The sequence below is a fragment of the Drosophila arizonae genome, chromosome 2 (assembly GCF_054131065.1).
Source record: "Drosophila arizonae isolate 15081-1271.41 chromosome 2, UAZ_ARI_1.0, whole genome shotgun sequence".
NCBI lineage: Eukaryota > Metazoa > Arthropoda > Insecta > Diptera > Drosophilidae > Drosophila > Drosophila arizonae.
In genome coordinates, this window is record NC_142922.1 from 6,707,719 (window position 1) to 6,725,527 (window position 17,809).

The 17,809-nt window shown below is 40.3% G+C and overlaps 1 protein-coding gene across 2 annotated transcripts; it reads right to left on the reverse strand.

The window, feature by feature from the left end:
- Nucleotides 1-2,377: 2,377 nt before the first annotated feature.
- Sdr (Secreted decoy of InR) lies at nt 2,378-7,076 on the reverse strand. Of its 2 annotated transcripts, XM_089469397.1 has the most exons (8): nt 6,828-7,076; nt 6,151-6,739; nt 5,066-5,603; nt 4,856-5,003; nt 3,802-4,197; nt 3,525-3,741; nt 3,211-3,470; nt 2,378-3,144 (listed from the first exon to the last, which is right to left on the reverse strand). In XM_089469397.1, the coding sequence occupies exons 2-8, from the start codon at nt 6,631-6,633 to the stop codon at nt 2,604-2,606; spliced, it is 2,583 nt and encodes an 860-aa protein (XP_089325523.1). In that variant the 5' UTR covers nt 6,634-6,739; nt 6,828-7,076; the 3' UTR covers nt 2,378-2,603. The 2 variants fall into 2 exon arrangements, with proteins under 2 accessions (XP_089325523.1, XP_017856296.1); XM_018000807.2 differs by having other exon boundaries at nt 6,151-7,076.
- Between the last annotated feature and the right edge of the window lie 10,733 nt (nt 7,077-17,809).

Here is a 17,809-nt window from a genome sequence, read left to right on the forward strand (position 1 = left end):
TCGCTGTCCAGTGAAAATCAACCTGAGTGGCTGACCATTATCATGAACAATGGAGCATTCATTCAATGAGGAGACTAACGGGGCACTCTCACATGTCCATTGCTGTTATCCGAGCGCATTTATCTAACATTGCCAATTGGATTTGGAATGTGTAACGTGAGCGTAAGGCCAGATAATGAGACGGGATAGCAGCACAAACGATTGACTAATCGGATCAAAATGTAATAAGCTGTGCTACCCTCTTATTAAATAGCTTATTGAGTTTAGTTGTTGTATTGTATAATTCAATTAAAAATAAATGCTCTTTCTTAAACAAAATCAATTATTTCAGCAAGTAATATTTTATTATTTTATTTTTTATTTTAAATATTAAATATGAAATATCTTATAATTCTATTTAAAAAAATGCTCTTAAATTTTTTTAATTTTCTTAAAACAAAATTAATTATTTAAGCAAGTAATATTTTATTATTTTATTTTAAATATTAAATATGAAATAAAAATAAATGCTCTACAATTTTTTATGGCCTTCACTTTTGATTCTCTTAAAACAAAATCAATTATTTTAGCAAGTAATATTTTATTATTTAATATATATTTTATTATTTTACATTAAATATTAAATATGAAATATCTCATAATTCAATTAAAAATAAATGCTCTACAATTTTTTATGATCCAGACTTGAAATTTTCTTAAAACCAAATCAATTATTTTAGCAAGCAATATTTTATTATTTTAGTTATTATTTGAATATTAAATATGAAACATCTTGCTCAATTCGACATCCAGAATTACCAAATTTGGTATTTAAGTTATAAAATAGATTATAATACTATAAGAAGATATACATTTTTATCCATAGATATCTAGCTGAGTCCAATACATAAAGCCTTGTAGGACTTTAGCTTGAATAACATAGAAAATATTCAATATTTACGTAAAACGTGAAATACTCTCAGTGTATATATGTACAATATATATAAGTATATACATATCTATATAGCAAGCATTCATTATATATATTTGCAGAAGGAGAACAAGCAGGGGTAGAAAGAAATGTGCGCAATATAAATTTATTGGTCAACCCATTTCCATTAGGGCAGTCAGGAGCATAGACGGTGCTGGTGTTAAGGATATCTGAGGGTAGTCGCAGCCAAACTCAAACAAAATCCATGTGCTCTGGCTCCAAGCTGAAACGTATTGAAATGAAGGTCAACTAAACTGCGTTGTCCGGTGCTGAAGCTTTGGTGTGGTGGTAGTGGTGCTGGTGGTGGTAGTGGTGGTGGTGGTGCAAGGACAATTGAAGTGCACACACGGCAAACTTGTAAAGCACTCAGTGAAATTGTTCAACTGACTGACGCGTATGCCCTACCTCACACACTCACACACACACACACATACACACTCTCGCACAATTCGAGAGCTTCACAAAGTGCTTACCATCGCAGTGCAAGGATAACGAGCACTGGGCTATGGCAGCACTGGCGCAAAATGGCGCAACAGTAGAAGAGTGGAACGACAGTGAAATATTGAAATACAATTGACTAAAGAATTTGGCAGGAGACGGTGCTTTAAAAGGCATGAGACCGAAAACTGAAGACTTTGCGGTCTAGTCTAACTGTCAGCGACAGCGGCTCACTCAAAGTGCAAATCCTTTACGTACTATCAACTAACGTGGCCCGTGCCGGCACAGGCTCCTTCGTCAATCAACGGCGGCCAACGCCATTGAGTGGGACACGTTCCGTGCAAGTTTCCTGCTGAGCCAAAGTTCACAACAAGCCGACATGGCGACACATGACACGTACTCGTACTCGGTTCGACTTTGGAGCCCTGGATCTCAGCTCGTGCCGTCTGGTCGTGTCGTATCGTGTCGCGTCCCAAATTTCCCACATCCAGCGGAGTCGGGATTATTTTTAGTTTTTCTCTCTTTTCGGCAGTATTTTAAAGTTTAAAGCTCTTTTGTGGCATATTTGCATATTAAGTGGCATGCGTTGAATTTTTGCAACTGACGCAAGTGCCCCGAGCATCTCTCTCAACAGCAACAGCAACCGACGTGTATGTGTGTGTGGGAGCAGCAGCATGAAAGGCAAGTGGAGTCAGCTGAAGTGGATGGGGTGTTGGCTGCTATAGTTTTGAGGCTGACGCAGGTGGAGCTGTTGTTAGTTTGCGTAGGCTTATTGTTTGAGCCCCCGAAACCGTTATGCCAAGTTGCAAAATGTCAAGAATCACTGCCAGCCACACTCATTGTGTGTGCGGATTATAGCACTCTCTCCATCTTCCTATCTCCCTCTTACTCTTGGCTCTGCGGCCTATCTCAAAATAACTGTTAAGACTTTAAAAGCTCGACAAGCTGAAACATCAAATTACCATAGGATAAAAGGATTTTCTGATTTAATTTATAATGAAAGGAACTTTAGCAAATACTTTCTCACATTTATCATGCTTAAATATTACAAACTTTAAATATATCACGCGATTACCGAACCAAACAACAGACGGAACAATTACATCTAGAAAAATCTCTTCAATCTGAGGCAACTCGACTACTCCTGAAGCCCTGAAACTATAACAAAACTGTGAAATCCTCGTTTGGGATGCGTTTATTGGCCATTCATAAACTGATCCACCTGCTCGCTAATGGTCTTTAGTATCATCTCCGTCGGATTCGAGCAACCATTGATGACCCCGTCCACACAGGCCTGCACCGTAATGCGATAGTACTCGTTGGCCTGCAATCCGGTCGCATTGTAATAGTGCTGAGTGCCAGGTACGCTGACGCCAATTGGCTCTTCCTCGACAATGCATTTCTGCTCCAGTTGATAGCCCACAGAGGCATGGCTATCCCTGCACTTAGGCATCGCATGCAGGATGACAAAGTCGGATGCGTTGGTGTCCTGCAGCTGGCGCATTCTGTCCTCGATGTATTTGCGAAATATTTCATATTGCTTGGCGGCATCAGAGTCCTCCTGCGAAAATGTTTCGTTCTGGCTTGCCGTGGACGAGTTGCTCACGACGAGCGTAGGTGCTGGAGTTGTTGTGCTCGTGCTGTTGTCATATGACACTATCGAGGGACCGGCGACCATATCCTCAAAGCTCTTAACCTTTTCAAACTTTTCCCTCTTCGTTTGCAATTTGCGACGCCTAGTTGAAGTGGTAAAAGACAACTTACAGGAAAAGTCAGGCATATCAAGTGGAAATGCTACTCACGACACATATATGAGATTGGGCAATGCTTCCTCATATATTATCTGCTCCTTGTTGTAGTAGTGCTCATCCTCCGGCTGTGGACCCGAATCGTATGGCTTTAGATCATTGCAGACGCAGTCCAATTCACAGGTGTCGCATGTCTTGAAGGTGGGATAGTTCTTGGTGCTGACCTCTGCCCTGGTCAGATTATACGGCTCAACGTTCACAATGTATTTGGAAATGATGCCATTGGGCCGAGCTGGCGGCCACCAGTAAATCATCTGCAAGGGCACAAATGAAACAGACTCGCCATCAAGTCACAGCGGATCACTTACAATCTGGGTGCTGTGGTCCGAGCTGCCGTGCAGCTGGCTCACAGGACTCGGCTTGCTGGGCAGCGTGCGGAAGTACTGGATCTTGGAGTATGCATCGACCTGCATGTGGTAATCGGTACGCGTTAGGGTCTTTACAAAATATGCGTACTGCGTATAGGGCTTTAGGTTCGAGATGACATGACGGCGATTCTTGCTAAGACTCACATCCATCAGCCAGCTAAAAGGGAGTTACGTACGTGAAAGGTATTTCAAAAAGTCGACTTCCACTCCCACTCACTTATCATGTCCGCAGCCGTGTCGTCCGTCGTACATGGTTATATTTCGCTGCGGCGCCTCCATATAGTGATAGGAGTAGCCTATGAGTATTTCCACATCCTCGGCTTTCATAAAGTCTATCACAATCCGTACGGCTGTTGAGTTCAGGTCCTCGACGTTAACGTTCAGTGTGCGCACCGAATCGCCACAGATCACACGCTCGCCATTCGAGTTGGGCGATACATCCGCTATGGATATCTTCCTGACACTCTTCAGGGAGGGCTGCAGTTTCTGGATCTTCTCAAAGCATAATCGCGGATTCAGGTGAAAGAATATTGTGCCCCTTTGAATGGCCACCTGGCGATTGGCTGGCCAGATGTGCTCCATGTGGTAATTGTTAACAACATACAGGGCATACCTGAGAGAAAAAAAATACTTATATTGTGTATATAAATCATGATAATGATAATCGCGAAAAAGTTCAAAGACAATTTCATATGGATTCATGAGTCAATATTTCATTTAGCAACTGGCATGGGATTTAGACTCTAAATACTAATATAGGTGTTTCCAGCTCATGAGGTCTTCGAGTTATGCCTAAAGTCAGAGTTCATAATATAATTTTTTTTTGATATTCCATATCTCTAGTGTCTGTGTCTATAGCTATGGAATACTTAGAGTTATGCTTATATGCTTATATTCATTGTATATAGGTTATGTAATAAATAAAATATCGTTAAGCTCTACTCATTTTAGAACACAAATCTTATTTCATTTAGGGTTTCTTCTATGGCTAAATAAAAAGCTATAAAAATATCGATTTTTATCGATATTTCATATTTGCTTAGGGCTGTGGGATCTCTATACTGTTGCATTCATATGCCTAGTGAAGTTCATCTAGCTGTAAACGAGTTCAAATTATATCTAAAAGTATAAAAAAAAAAATTTGATTGATAATACCAATATATAAATATAATATCGGACATAACTAGCCTTTTTATAGGTGTAGTCTCAAAAAAAAAAAAAAATCCACAACATATTTTTACTCTTATCCATGGGCATTTAGATCAGCTTACTTATTTTCAATCAGCTGATCGCCGCGTATGGTATCCAAGTTGCTGAGGAAAGTCAAGGACATGAGCTGGGCCGAGTGTATAACCTTTAGATAGCCGGTAATCTCCTTAATGCTGCCCATGGCCTGCTCTAGAGCAGAAACAACTTTTTCTGAAATAGTTCGAATAGATTGATATGTGCTTCTCATTTTTGTAAGGCCTTCACTCGCATACCCTTTATGTCCACTAGCTCTATAATCAGTGATCCGTTGATGGTCACACAGTCTTGCAATTGCTCCAGATCCGCAATGCGCTTGATGTGGAAGACGCCCTTGCACTCCAGCTGGCACTGGAGCGTGCCATTGGCATCAATTACGGGCTTGTGGTTATTGGGACAGTGGTCCGTGCAGCGATAGCCTCGCGTCAACGGAATTCGATTAAGCTGACGGCATTCCTTGTACGAGATGCACTGCCTCTTGTGCAGCTCATAGCTGGCAATGCACTGATCCACACAGCGCCCATTCCGACGATAATTACCACAGAGCGTGCAGTTCTGCGCCGAGCAGCCCGTAATGCAGCTGTGCTGGCAGCAATTCCCTTTGGCATCGCAGCCATCCCGACCGCAGCTCCTGGGACAGTTTTCAGTTCGGGGCGGCTCTACGCGCACCTGGGCCGCCTGCGTATTCCAGCAATGCCGTGTGTAATTGTAGCGAATCGAATAATCGGCTGAGATGCCGCCACAAACAGGACAATGATTCGGGGACCTGTTGAGCTTGAAATTAAAAAATAATAATAATAATGAAAAATATGTTTGTTTTTTTTTTTTTTAATTCCTTAAACATTTTTTATAATAGTGGTTATGTCATAAACTTATTTTTAAATTAAATAAATTTAAAAAAATATTTTTTTATATTTAGCTTGGTTTAAGTTTTATAATAATCTATTTGAATATAGTCATAATCTCTAAATTGGGTATGAAAACCTTTTCAAGAAAAGTTTTCATCATAAAAAATAAAATAAAGGGCGTTTCTTTCGACATATTACTAGACCTGAAAAACTTTGAGAATATTTTTAATCAATAAGCAAACAAAGTTCATTTTGGAAATAGAAAGTTTTTACTTATTGCTGGGTATTCACTCCAAGAATAATTAATCAAGTTTTCTCATATTAATATTAGTAATTACTTTCCTCAATCTTCAACCCCTACCTCTATCTTTTAAGAGCATATCATAAGATATTTTTTGCTATACAATAATAAAGTTATATTAATTCTAATCTCTAATAAATAAATCAAAATGTACTCCTTTGCTCAGCCCTACCTTTATATAGAAATGCTGCCGAGTGGCATTGCCTGAGAGGTAGATCCAGTCGACGGTATGCACGAAGCACAGCATTGGGTTACTCTCGATGCGGATGTGACCGTCTTGGATGCGCTGCAGCTGGACCAGACCCAGCTCCCTTAAATTGCGATTCTCATACACGGTTAGAGCATACTGATTCATTAGCAGTTGCCTGCCGCGTATTAGCTGGAGCTTGGGAAAGATTGTCTCCAGTGTGAGCAGCCCGATGGAGCGATAGATTAGCAGATAGTCCGTGATCTCGGTTACCTCGCTGCTCAGCTCGCTCAGGTTGACGCTGCTGGGCAGCTGGAGGTTCGCAATGCGCACATGACCCACCACAAGGCTGCAGTTGCGCAGCTGCTGCAAATCCGCGATGTTTCGCAGCTCCAGGGAGCCGCAAATTGTTTCCGCTCTGGTTGCAACTGGGCACAGCACAAGCAGCCAGAGCATGTGCCACCACATGTTGACTGTGCCTCGTAGCCAGCTGACACTTTCAATTGAGAGCACTTGACCCAATTGGCCCCTTTAACATTGATGTACGCGAGCGTAAGTTGAATGACAACGCGAACTATCGAATGGAGTATGTATGTATGTATGTATGTATATGTATATGTATATGGAGGGCAATTAGCGCAGCACGACAAAATATTACACACTTGAATGCCAATGTCGTTTGATGTTCTCCCCGACCCTAGTGGCTATTTCTGGACCCGCTTCCGAGTGGTGGGATACGCGCACCGCCGGCGACGACGTTTCAGTTTCAACTGATTTGGCCGGCGCGCTAAACAACGCACGACGGCAATTCAGTTCGATCTTTTCAATTAGCTAGAGCCCTGCTTCCATCTCTGCTGATTTGTTTTGTTTTCATTTTTCGGGCCTGAGGCCAATTCTTCGCTTCAAAATTCCGCCACACACCAGCTGCAAAATGTTAGTACCGTTGGCATTCAATAGCGTTGTATGGACGCTTGCTCAGCATTTTGCAGCGGGTGTAAGCGAATTGAGGCAGAGTGCAGACAAATTGCGTGCAGTGGCATTGCTCAAAGGGGTGCGAGTTAAATAATTGTTTTTCCAATTAAATAAATAATAACAAATTTGTTGTCAATTATAATACAATAGAATATATATGTATTGAATATGTACACTCCACATTTTGATCCATAAGTGGTCATACAATTGCAGTATCTACGCCACTGTTGATCTTATCCAATCACTTCTCGTTTTGTTTTTGTTTTTTTTTTTTTGCCTCACGTGCTTGTGTCGATTCCTTCAGGCAGCTGTTGCCCTTCAATTTAGTTACTTAAGTCTTCTTCCACTTCCTTTCTGCCGACAATAAGAGCAAGCCCCACCCCCCGCGATCCTGCGGTCCAGGGCGCAACAATGCAACGGACAAACCAGTTTGCCAATCGCCGTCGCCGTCGCCGTCGTCGTCGTCGTTACCCATTATTGTCTGTTTCACTATTTTCTCTTTGTTTTGTTTTGATTGTTTTCTTTAGATGTTGCGTTCGCTGATAACGAAAAAGCGCCGCTGCGCAAAAATTAAGTTCTAACGGCGAACATTTCAATTAGAGCAGAGCACAGCAGAAAACGGAGAGCAGAAAGCGAACCGCAGCAATGGCAATCGAGAAGAAGAGGCATGGAGCAAACAAATGCTTAGTGTTAGTTGGGCCAATTCAAGCAGAGCTAATGCTTACAATGCGCAATTGCAAATCTGTTGCAATAGATGCGAACGAAATTAAAAGTAATTGAAGTGAAAATTGGAAATACACTAAGAAAACAACAGATGATGCACTGGAAGAGAATCCAACAGATGTTCGCATGTTACGTGGTTTTGTGGCTTTGCTTTGGTTTAAGACCTGCTATACGAGAGGAAATGTACATATACTTATAGGTCTCTTATCTAGTAGTAATGTAATAGAGACTGCGCAACTATAGCTATAGCCTACACAAATTGTAGAACCAAAGCCTATAACGTATTCACATATGCCGCAAATCGCATTGCGACAAAATATGTAGTTATGTGGTTATAAAAACGGGATGCGTGTCAAAAAGCCAAATGTTATAGGCCAAATTCATGAGATGTCAAGCCATTGGATCACACTATTATTTCAGATGAGCGATATGTCTATACATGTGTATATGTGTATATATGTATACACATACATGTGCATATGCAGTCTGCCGTGCGCTGCGTTAAATCAATTTCCAAAAGTATTTTTGCGGTTCGCGGTGATGAGTAGAGTAAATTGAATGCTGCATACTTTCAGGCGGACCGTTAAAATGTGTGTGCATGTGTGTGTGTGTGTGCATGTACGTATATGAAGTTGTAGTGCGCCTCGTTATAGTTTCCCGGGCTCAGCGGTTATTGAATACGCCAGCTGGAGCGACACGGTGGACGCAACCACACGGCCGCACAGCCACGAGCCATATAATCCACTGGCACGCCGACTGGGAGACACCTTAGACATCATCGACGTTGGCGGTGGCAAACACGTAACGGCATTTTGTGGCGCGTGATGGGAATCTCTAGCAGTTTCAGCTACTATGAAACGTGTACATATGCCTACACATATACTTATGCGCACGTCCATGTACATGGCAGTGGAGTGGGCGCCCCATAAGTCAGCCGGTCCCACGCACGTCGTTGCATTTAAGTGCCAAATTAGAGCTGCGGACGAGCTGACGCGAACTCCAACTGCACATGACAGCCATTTATAAATCAAGCGTGGAACGCAACGCATCTTATATGCAATTTATAGCATGTCAATTCAGTCAGCAAGAAAGAACTGCTGCCTCATCATGGCTATTAGCTTTCAAGCAGTTGCCGGCGCCTAAAATTAATTGAGTTTCTGCAAAAATGCTGCAACTGCAGCTGCCGCTGCGCCAGCCTGGAGGCATCTCCAGTTCTGTTCGGTCCATCCATGGCACGACTGATTGTGTGTTTTGACATTGAGGCAGTCTGGCCCAGTCAGCTCAGTCTCTCAGTGAGTCAGTCAACCAGTCAGCAGTCTGTCAGTCTGTCAGGCCCGCATCTGATGGATGTGACATCCAGCGAGTGCTGGCTGCAGCCAGAGATTCAAAGGAGCTCTAATAAATTTTTGGATTGCAGCTCAGGGCTGAAAATTGAGTTGCAGGTAACAGAAAATCTTTGTATGTGTGTATGTATGCATGTATGTATATGTAATAATAAGTTTATATAAATACAGATAATGTATCAACTTGATCGCCTTCCTTGCTAATTTAATTATTGTATGGCTATGTCCACCAACGAATTCCCAGTGTGCTGTATTTGCATCATTTCCTCTTGCTAACTGTCCATTTCCAGTCACGTTCTCTTTGTCCACCGAAGGGCCTAAGTAGCCATTTCGCTCCCTCTCCTGCTCTCAATCGCTCTCTACAACATCAGCGACTAAGCACAGCAACGGCTATGTATATACCTCCCTCTCGCACTTACTCACTCTCTCGATATTGGAGTATGGTTTTGAGCGCGAATAATATTTTTATGCTCTACTCAAGCTTTCAGCCTCTCACTAACACTAAGTCAGCAGTGAGAGGCAATCGCGTCTAAAGAGAGCGCAATTAGGAAACTATAAAGAGCAACGACGAAAAAAACCTCTGCTAATCGCTTCACTTACGATATTTTTACTCATACATATACATAGGTATACATGTATACAAACATTCACTTTAATAGTTAAAGTCTGTGCAGAAATAGCTTTATAAACATGCGAATCCAAACGTTAAGCAATTCGTGCGCAAATTCGAAGTTGCTCTCTGGTGGAAGGGGAAGAATGAAGTACTTCCACTCTCTTCTGACTAGTCGCCTGTTTACGTGTGGTTTGCTGCTTTGTTCTTACGCACATACACTTGCATGCACTCACATGAATAATTACAGTGAAACCGAAAAGTAAAGCAAAAGGGCGGAACAACATTTAAATATAGTTGCGTGTGGAATGGACGCCATTCCAGCTCGATCCTAATTTTATACCCACTTAGCATTTTGTGAAATCAAATTACAAATGTATTTATAATCTGTTAAGTAGCAATTAGGTGTAATTGGATTAACTGACGTACGCAATAGGAAGCGCACTAGAGGCTAGAGAAATTCCATGCAGCTAGGCAAACTGCGTAGTTAAATGAACTTAAATCCTCGAGCACAGGTGTCCAGGCAATCGATAAATGTCAGCGCCATGGCAATGGTTCAAAAGTCAAGATGCTCTTATGCGCAGCATTGAACATGAACTTCAAAATGTTACCTGAGCAGCTTCAATTAGAAGTTTTTAAAGCTAACAACAATCGCTATAGTGTTCCTGCGGATATGTTGCCATGAGAACTTAGGCACCTTAAAGGCAAATGTGCTCAGGGCGTAGATTCAGCATATTTCCTCTATTCTATTATAGATTCTCTATAAGTACATTTAAAACAAGAGCTTTAAATCTAAGCAACGTGTAATACGATCTAAAACGCTTTTGGCTAAATATTTATTGTACAGAAATTTATCCGGAAGGCTCTACATAAGGTAAGGCAAGGTAACAGCTTCATTCATGTTTATAAAGCTGCAAGCCGTGAAATATTTAAAAATTCTCAAAACTGTAAGGAAAAGTTGACAGACAGGACAAATTTTATGAAAGCCATATGAAAAGCTGTAGCCATGACTTAGTGATATTTGAATCATTTTTAAATTCTGAAAACTATCAGTCTATAATACCTTATAATATCAATAATACCCCTTAAAAATTGTGCGCAGATTTTAATTACCCAAATGGATTACATTTAAGTAACACAGCTCAGACTTAAGTAATTCAATTTCTGGAACACAAGTTTCTTGACTGTATTCAATGAAAAGAAAGTTTGCAGAGAAAGTTTTTCTCTCCAGAATTCTTTCCATTTATGTTTTGCTTGATGTCAACGCATCTATGAAGAAGCGTTGTATATTTTACGGCTGAGCACATTATGCTGAAGCCAATAAGGAGACATTTGCCCTTAACCATAAATGCTAGCAAGCAGCAACCAGTCTAAGCATTACGTAAACGCCATATCGTCACACACACACGCACACATACACACTCGCAAAGAGACACTCAAATCTTCAAGCTTATGCAAAAGGTGCGCAACGCTTTCATTTGCTTATATTCCATTCTATATTCTTATTTCAATATAAATTGTGCCCGATGCCAGCCGGCACCCAGCTGTCTGCACAGCCCAGAGCTCCTAGAGCCAACATCTACAGTGCCTCCTGCATTGTTCGCCTGCATTTTAGATTTTTTTTCTTTTTTTCTATTTTGCCATCCCCTTTATCATGCAATGCAAATCGTTTGGCGTTGGGTTAAACATTTTTTCTCTGCATTTTTATGCCATTCGCCTTTTGTTGCTTAAGCGTGTAATTTATGTATGTGTGGGTGGGTGGGAATATAGGTATGTGTGCGAGTGTGTGTGGGGCTGACAGTATGTGTATACTTCCGAATACTTTGCATGTCCTGGCACAACAATTTGCATATGGTGCCCATATAAAAGGCAGGTAAAAATTTTCTATTAGCCGCACATAAAGCTTAATTTATTGGCCCAGAACTTGGACTAGAGCTACCCGCTGGCCAGGAAGTTGCAATCCGTCGAAAACGTGGCCAGCCCTTTACTCACACCAGGCCCCAGTGCAAAAGTAATTTGATATCAAAGTAAATTAATAATGCAAAAAGGTTTTCTGAGTCGCTGGAATTTTCACTTTGCGTGCAGCTCTGGAATTCGATGCCGCCTGCCCGGGCTTTGGCCTCGCCCTGCACCAGCCCCAGCACCAGACCCAGACCCAGTCCCCTTTGTCAGACTTTTAAATGGTTGAAAATATTTCAAAAAGCTCAACCAGCCATACAGCGAGAAACGCCAGCCTGACAATCTGGCAATCTGACAATCTCGCAGACATCCCACCACCAATCAGCCAGTTACCCAGCATGTTAAAAGTTTTGGGAGTGAATTGAAAAAGCTGCGGGAGCAGAGACCAAAGTTAAGCCCCTCTGAACAAAAACCAAGAGCCAAGAACAACACAATATTAAAATCAAATTAAAGTCATTATTAAATTTGGTCGCTGCCTGCGAACAATGCGTGTTGAAAGCGTTGTCCCCAGCGCTTTGTCCTCTGCTGATGGCCAAATTAATTGCATATCTGATGGTGCTAAGATTCTGCATGCCAAGCATAAACCACTAAGCCGAATCCCATTTACCAGTGCCGCCATGCTCATTTGTTGTTCCTCTGGCGGGCAAGGGTGAAACTTACTCTAAGGAGTGGACTGGAAAATTGGGGTTGCCCTATTGGTGGTTGAGTTCTTATAGGCCTCAGCTGGATATGCAAACCGTACAAGACAAAAGTCAAGGACCATTGTCTTAAAGAAGCTATTTATTATCTTCTTCAATTTATGCTTAAACTTTGCACACAAATAACATAGATAAAAGTCAATTTAACATAAAGTAAAGTAAATCAATAAGTTGATGAATCTACATAATTCAGAAACTCTATAAAAACTCTAAGATAGCTCTATCCAGTCAGCTTGTTTCAGTATATTTAGCATAGCTCGCAAATTAACCGTTTGAATGTCCACGCTCTACTCACAAGATGAACGAAAAAAGGCATAGGCGCTCTCTCCCTCAGTCTCTCTCGCTATGAGCAAGAGCATTCAGGTATTTTCGTTTTCGTTTTAGTCGCTTTGTGACTCAGTTAGAGATCGGATAACTGAAAACGACTTTGCAAACAGTCTTCACTTTCACATACACATGCACACATTCACACTCACGTACGCTATTGATGTGCTTAGTGAGGCCAGCCCTCGCATACATATACAAAAGGCGTTTTACTTCATTGGAATTCCTTGAGAGCAGAGAACGGAAGAAGCCGAAAACAAAGCGAGAGTGTGCAAATTATTTGAAGAACCGCTACAAGCAGTTGCTCTCTAATTTTTTTCTCAAAGTGCTAGTGAGAGACAATTATTTGCGAACTTTGAGGAAAGCTCAACGGATATTTGCGAGCTTTGGCATATGTACATACATATGCATGTATGTATATCCAACATAATTCACTTAATTCGTCTATCTGTTCCTCCACCTTTTATAAAATTGCACATGATCTATTAATTTATTTAATATTAATTAATTATTAATATGCAAGCTATACACAAAATATTATTACAAATTATTATCGTAAGCACTTAACGCTGTGAGACAACAAAATATTCAGCATATTTTAGCTTTCTCTTTTCCGAGCTGCCTGTTCGACAGCTGAGGAAGATAGCAAGACACGCTTAGCCCGAAATTCTTGGAAATGGGGAAATCAGGTAGCAAACAAGCAGAGCACCTCAAATTTGTTAAGATTAGCACACAATTCGCACACAGTCAACAGTCAACAGCGGCGCCCCGGCCATTGGCAGCATCGACAACATTGACGGCAGTGGCCGAGCTGCGGTCCGTTGTCTAATCTAATGGCTGCCGGCTGCTGTGGCAGCCTGTAAAACATTGACATTTTCTGTTATGTAATCAGACGCCCGGAGATATGCAACGAAAGCGAAAATACCAAAAATGGAAAAAAGCACAACAACAAAAAAACGTGCGCCCCACCGACAACAAACAACAAACAATAGACAACAGACAGCAGACGAAACGACGAAAGAACGCAATAAATTGTTGCGTAAAAATTGATGTTTTATTTTCAGGTGCGTTGCGTTGGTCTCCCGTTTCTCTGCAGCTTTCGCTTCTCTTCTTTGGCCGTTATTCTAATTCTTAGGCACGCAAAACGTGCACAGAAAACACAACACAAATTCTCGTGGTTAGCCCCAAAATAGATGAAAAGAAAAGAACTTATGCAAATGCTTATATAATGTACAATGTCACATTAAGTGTAACCGACTGCGTAATGCTCGTCCGCAAGAGAACAAAGATCTATAGTATGCAGTCAATTAACTGTAAATTTGAAAACAGGTCAGAGCAGGATATGAAAATGTTAAAATTCTAGCATTTTTACACTATTTCAGCTATATTAACATCTAATATATATAAATTTTGAATTTCCGGCACAGAAGCTTTATATTTATCTTCATAAAAAAGTTTCTATTTACATTTTTTTTTTTTCAATATTTTTTTGTAGTATTGAGTTGATGCTTGAGTTTATATAATAAAATATCAGGTTTTTTTAGAGATAACAAACAAGAATATCAGAAAAAATAATGTAATTTTTTTATTTATTTATTTACCAATTTTTTCGATTATTGTCTTTAAATGAAAATCTCTAACTTGCTTAGCGCCTACGAAAATGTTATTTTCAGGCTGTCTATGATCCTAACTGGCCTGTGTATAATACGTCTATATACTCCTATCAACCTATTCAAAATAAGCGACTTTAATAACTATTGAATAAGTTATACTTCCAGCGACCAACCCTGTATAAATGTATTTACATCTCCTAATGCCTCTAACAATACCTCTAACAAACTCAAGCTGTATCAAATAAATGGCTTTGCCTTAAAAATATATCAAACTACTAAACATACAATAAGCCTAGACATATTTTTTTCAGCATTTACTTAGGAGTCACAAATCTTTTCTTTTCTATGCCCATCCAATAAATCTCAATGGATTTCACTCTCAATAAAAAAAATAAAGAAGTCTAAAGCAGATCAGCCTGATCTGCTCAGCAAATGTCGCATGTCTATTCTACTCTATTATGTTCTATTCAATCACCTTGCTGACATGCCCAGAAATAAGTTTTCGTCTAATAAACTAAGCCAACCCTTTGGCAATGATATATTCAGAGACGACAAATCCAATTACCATGCCCGCCGATGAGATTGACTAACCAAGGGCTGGCTGACTGACTGTCTGCTATTGGATATGTCTAGTATTTCGTGAGACCTTGAAAGTCGAATGGCATTCAGGATAATTTGACGCGGCATTTAGCTGAGCCATTTGTATCAAGTGGGCTTAGCACGCCCATGCAGAAAAAGTGCCACGACACAGCTGGCAAATTAATATTTGGCTCGTCGTGTGTGCAACACGGCGTATGCGTAACCCGAGGCCAATGACAAGTGAGAAATGCCTTCTAATCCATAACATGGCCGCATCTGATTTCGAGCCAAGCAAAACGAACAAAGACCAGGAAGCAGGCGCAAATGATGTTCAGCCAGCGGTTGTGCGGTGAGTTAAGGTATGTTTATACACATGTATACATACACACATACATGAATACGTGTTGCTCATACTCTGCTCAAAGGTGCTCGCAGGTATATATTAATGTCTATATGCATGTGTGTACGACACACACACAATGTTGACTTGGCGCTGCGCTGCTGTTTTGATAACAAAGCTATTTTATTGCCCTACTCTGCGATTCTCATCAATATAAGTTTATTAGAAACGTATTTTATTTATATAAATAGACTTGCGTTTTATTTACTCTCATCCATCTCGGACAAAAAATATATATATATATAAAAAATATAAAAATACAAAATATATAAAATATACAAAAATATATAAATTAAAGCACACAGACTTGTTTCCATCAAGGGTCTCTTTGAATTTGCAAATTTTATTTTATATATTTGCAAAAAAAAAAAAAAAAAAAAAAAAAAAAAATTAAACTAAACCAAAGCATCTCTTAGCCAAGTCTACCGACAAACTATGAAAAAAAAAATGGCATCAGTCTGAGAAATCAAACCGCATTCCCCGAGATAACGATGTGCCGCTTTAGATTCGCCGTTTGGCCTCTTTCATCGTCAAGTTTGGCCCGGAGGCGGATTCATCTTTTTTTTGCAGAAGCAGCAAGTAACGAGATAGCGCTCCGGAAATTTGAGCAATGCAGCCAAATTGCGTTAAACCAAGCAAACCTCTCAAAGGGCATCTGCCCCAGTGGAACGCGGTCGCCTGCCCCAGACCCATCATACTTACTTCAGGTCCAGACAACTCCAGGCTCACCTCAGCTAAAGACAAACTGTGCGTTGAAAGCATAAATTCTTGATTGCAATATATGTTGCCTCCGTCCACTGAAAGCACGACCGCGACTGCGACTGCGACGGCGACTGAGGCGGCGACTGCGACTGTGATGTAAACTGCGACGTCGACATTGACGTCGCTGTCCCCATCGTTGTCAACGGCAGCGACGTTGTCATCATTCTGACATCTTCTCATGAACTTGCGCCATATTTCACTCAAGGGTAGCGTTACAAAGGCCAGCCACGCCCACCACCACAGGACAACAGAGCGACAGTCAAGCTGGCAAGCTGGCAAGCAGTTAAATTGCGTCCAAACGTAACAAAGGCAACACGTGACATCTGCGACACATAAATAAACCACCATTGTGAATTATTACGCGCCATCATCAGCCACGATTTCATGGAAGGTGGAATAGTGCCGGAAGATGTTGTGGGAGAGGAGGGTAGAGAGGGGAGGGCAACATCCACGATGCCATCGGCCAGATCGCTGTTTTATTTATACAGCTGAAATCAATGGAGACTAAGTCCCCATAAAGCTCTCAACAGTGCTCGTCCCTCCCCCCTTCCCCCACCCCCCCCCCCCCCCCCCTCTCCACACAGTGCTTGGCTAACACAGCGTCGCCCACTTTTGGGGCAAATTAAGTGCTTAAATTTCAATTAAAACTTGTGTCTTTCGATTTCAATTGGAAATTTCCCGCCATTGGGGCTTTATAACAGCGATACTTTATAGTAATTAGCTGCAGTCAAATTAAATTGCCATCGAGCTCGGCTGAGCGGTAATAACAGTTGAGTCTATTTAGGGTTAAAATAAATTATATTTAGAATGCCTCTGGCTTCTTCATTGCTTTCAATTAGGTTAACAAGACATTAGCCTAATGCCAAAGCTTGAAAGGTAAATTTCATTAACATTTAATGAATGCAAAGTAGATTAAATCAAAACAGATCGAAATGTTGCAATTTAAGGCAATTGATTACGGTATTTTAGCTCGTGGCCTAATAATAAAGAACAGTTATTTAAATGTTGATCATTTTCAGATTTGCCAAACCTCAGTAAGGTACAGTTATTTCTCATTCTAAACATTTCTCATTCTGAATTGCAAAAAGATATATATATATAAATATTGTGCAATGGTATGCATATCATCTTGGATCTTTTATCGTTCCCTTATATGTAAAACTAGATTAATTAGCCATTATTTATAATAGGAAAATATATATCTATAAAATATATACAGTAGAGTCCCGATAATTCGAAATGGCAAGGGGATCAATTTTTTTTTTTTTTTTTTTTTTTTTTATTGACAGAATTTTAAATTATTGAGAACGAATTTCTTTTAAGGGGATAGAATTTGTTTCGATTTATTGCGATTTTCGATTTAGCTGGGAACGAATTATCGAAACTTGTATTAAAATAAAAATTAAACAATCTCCATCAAATAAACCTGCTCCACATACGCTTATGTACGCTTAAATTATCAGAATTTCTGACCATAAGATGTAAAAAAAAAACTCAAGAGAGATAATAGAGAATAGAAGCTAATAAAAAAGTATTTACTATATATACAAATTAATATAGGATATCAAATTGAAAATTGAAAATTGAAAAAAAAAAAACAAAATTTACGTAATTTTTTAAACTTTGTGGAATTTTGAAATTCTAGCTATACAAGATATAGT

Coding starts and splice junctions, on each gene's coding strand:
- Sdr (XM_089469397.1), bottom strand. CDS start 6,633: ATGTGGTGGCACATGCTCTGGCTGCTTGTGCTGTGCCCAGTTGCAACC. Junction 5,604..6,150: donor GGCAGCATTTCTATATAAAG/GTAGGGCTGAGC, acceptor TTTAATTTCAAG/CTCAACAGGTCCCCGAATCA. Junction 3,742..3,801: donor CACGGCTGCGGACATGATAA/GTGAGTGGGAGT, acceptor ACTCCCTTTTAG/CTGGCTGATGGATGTGAGTC.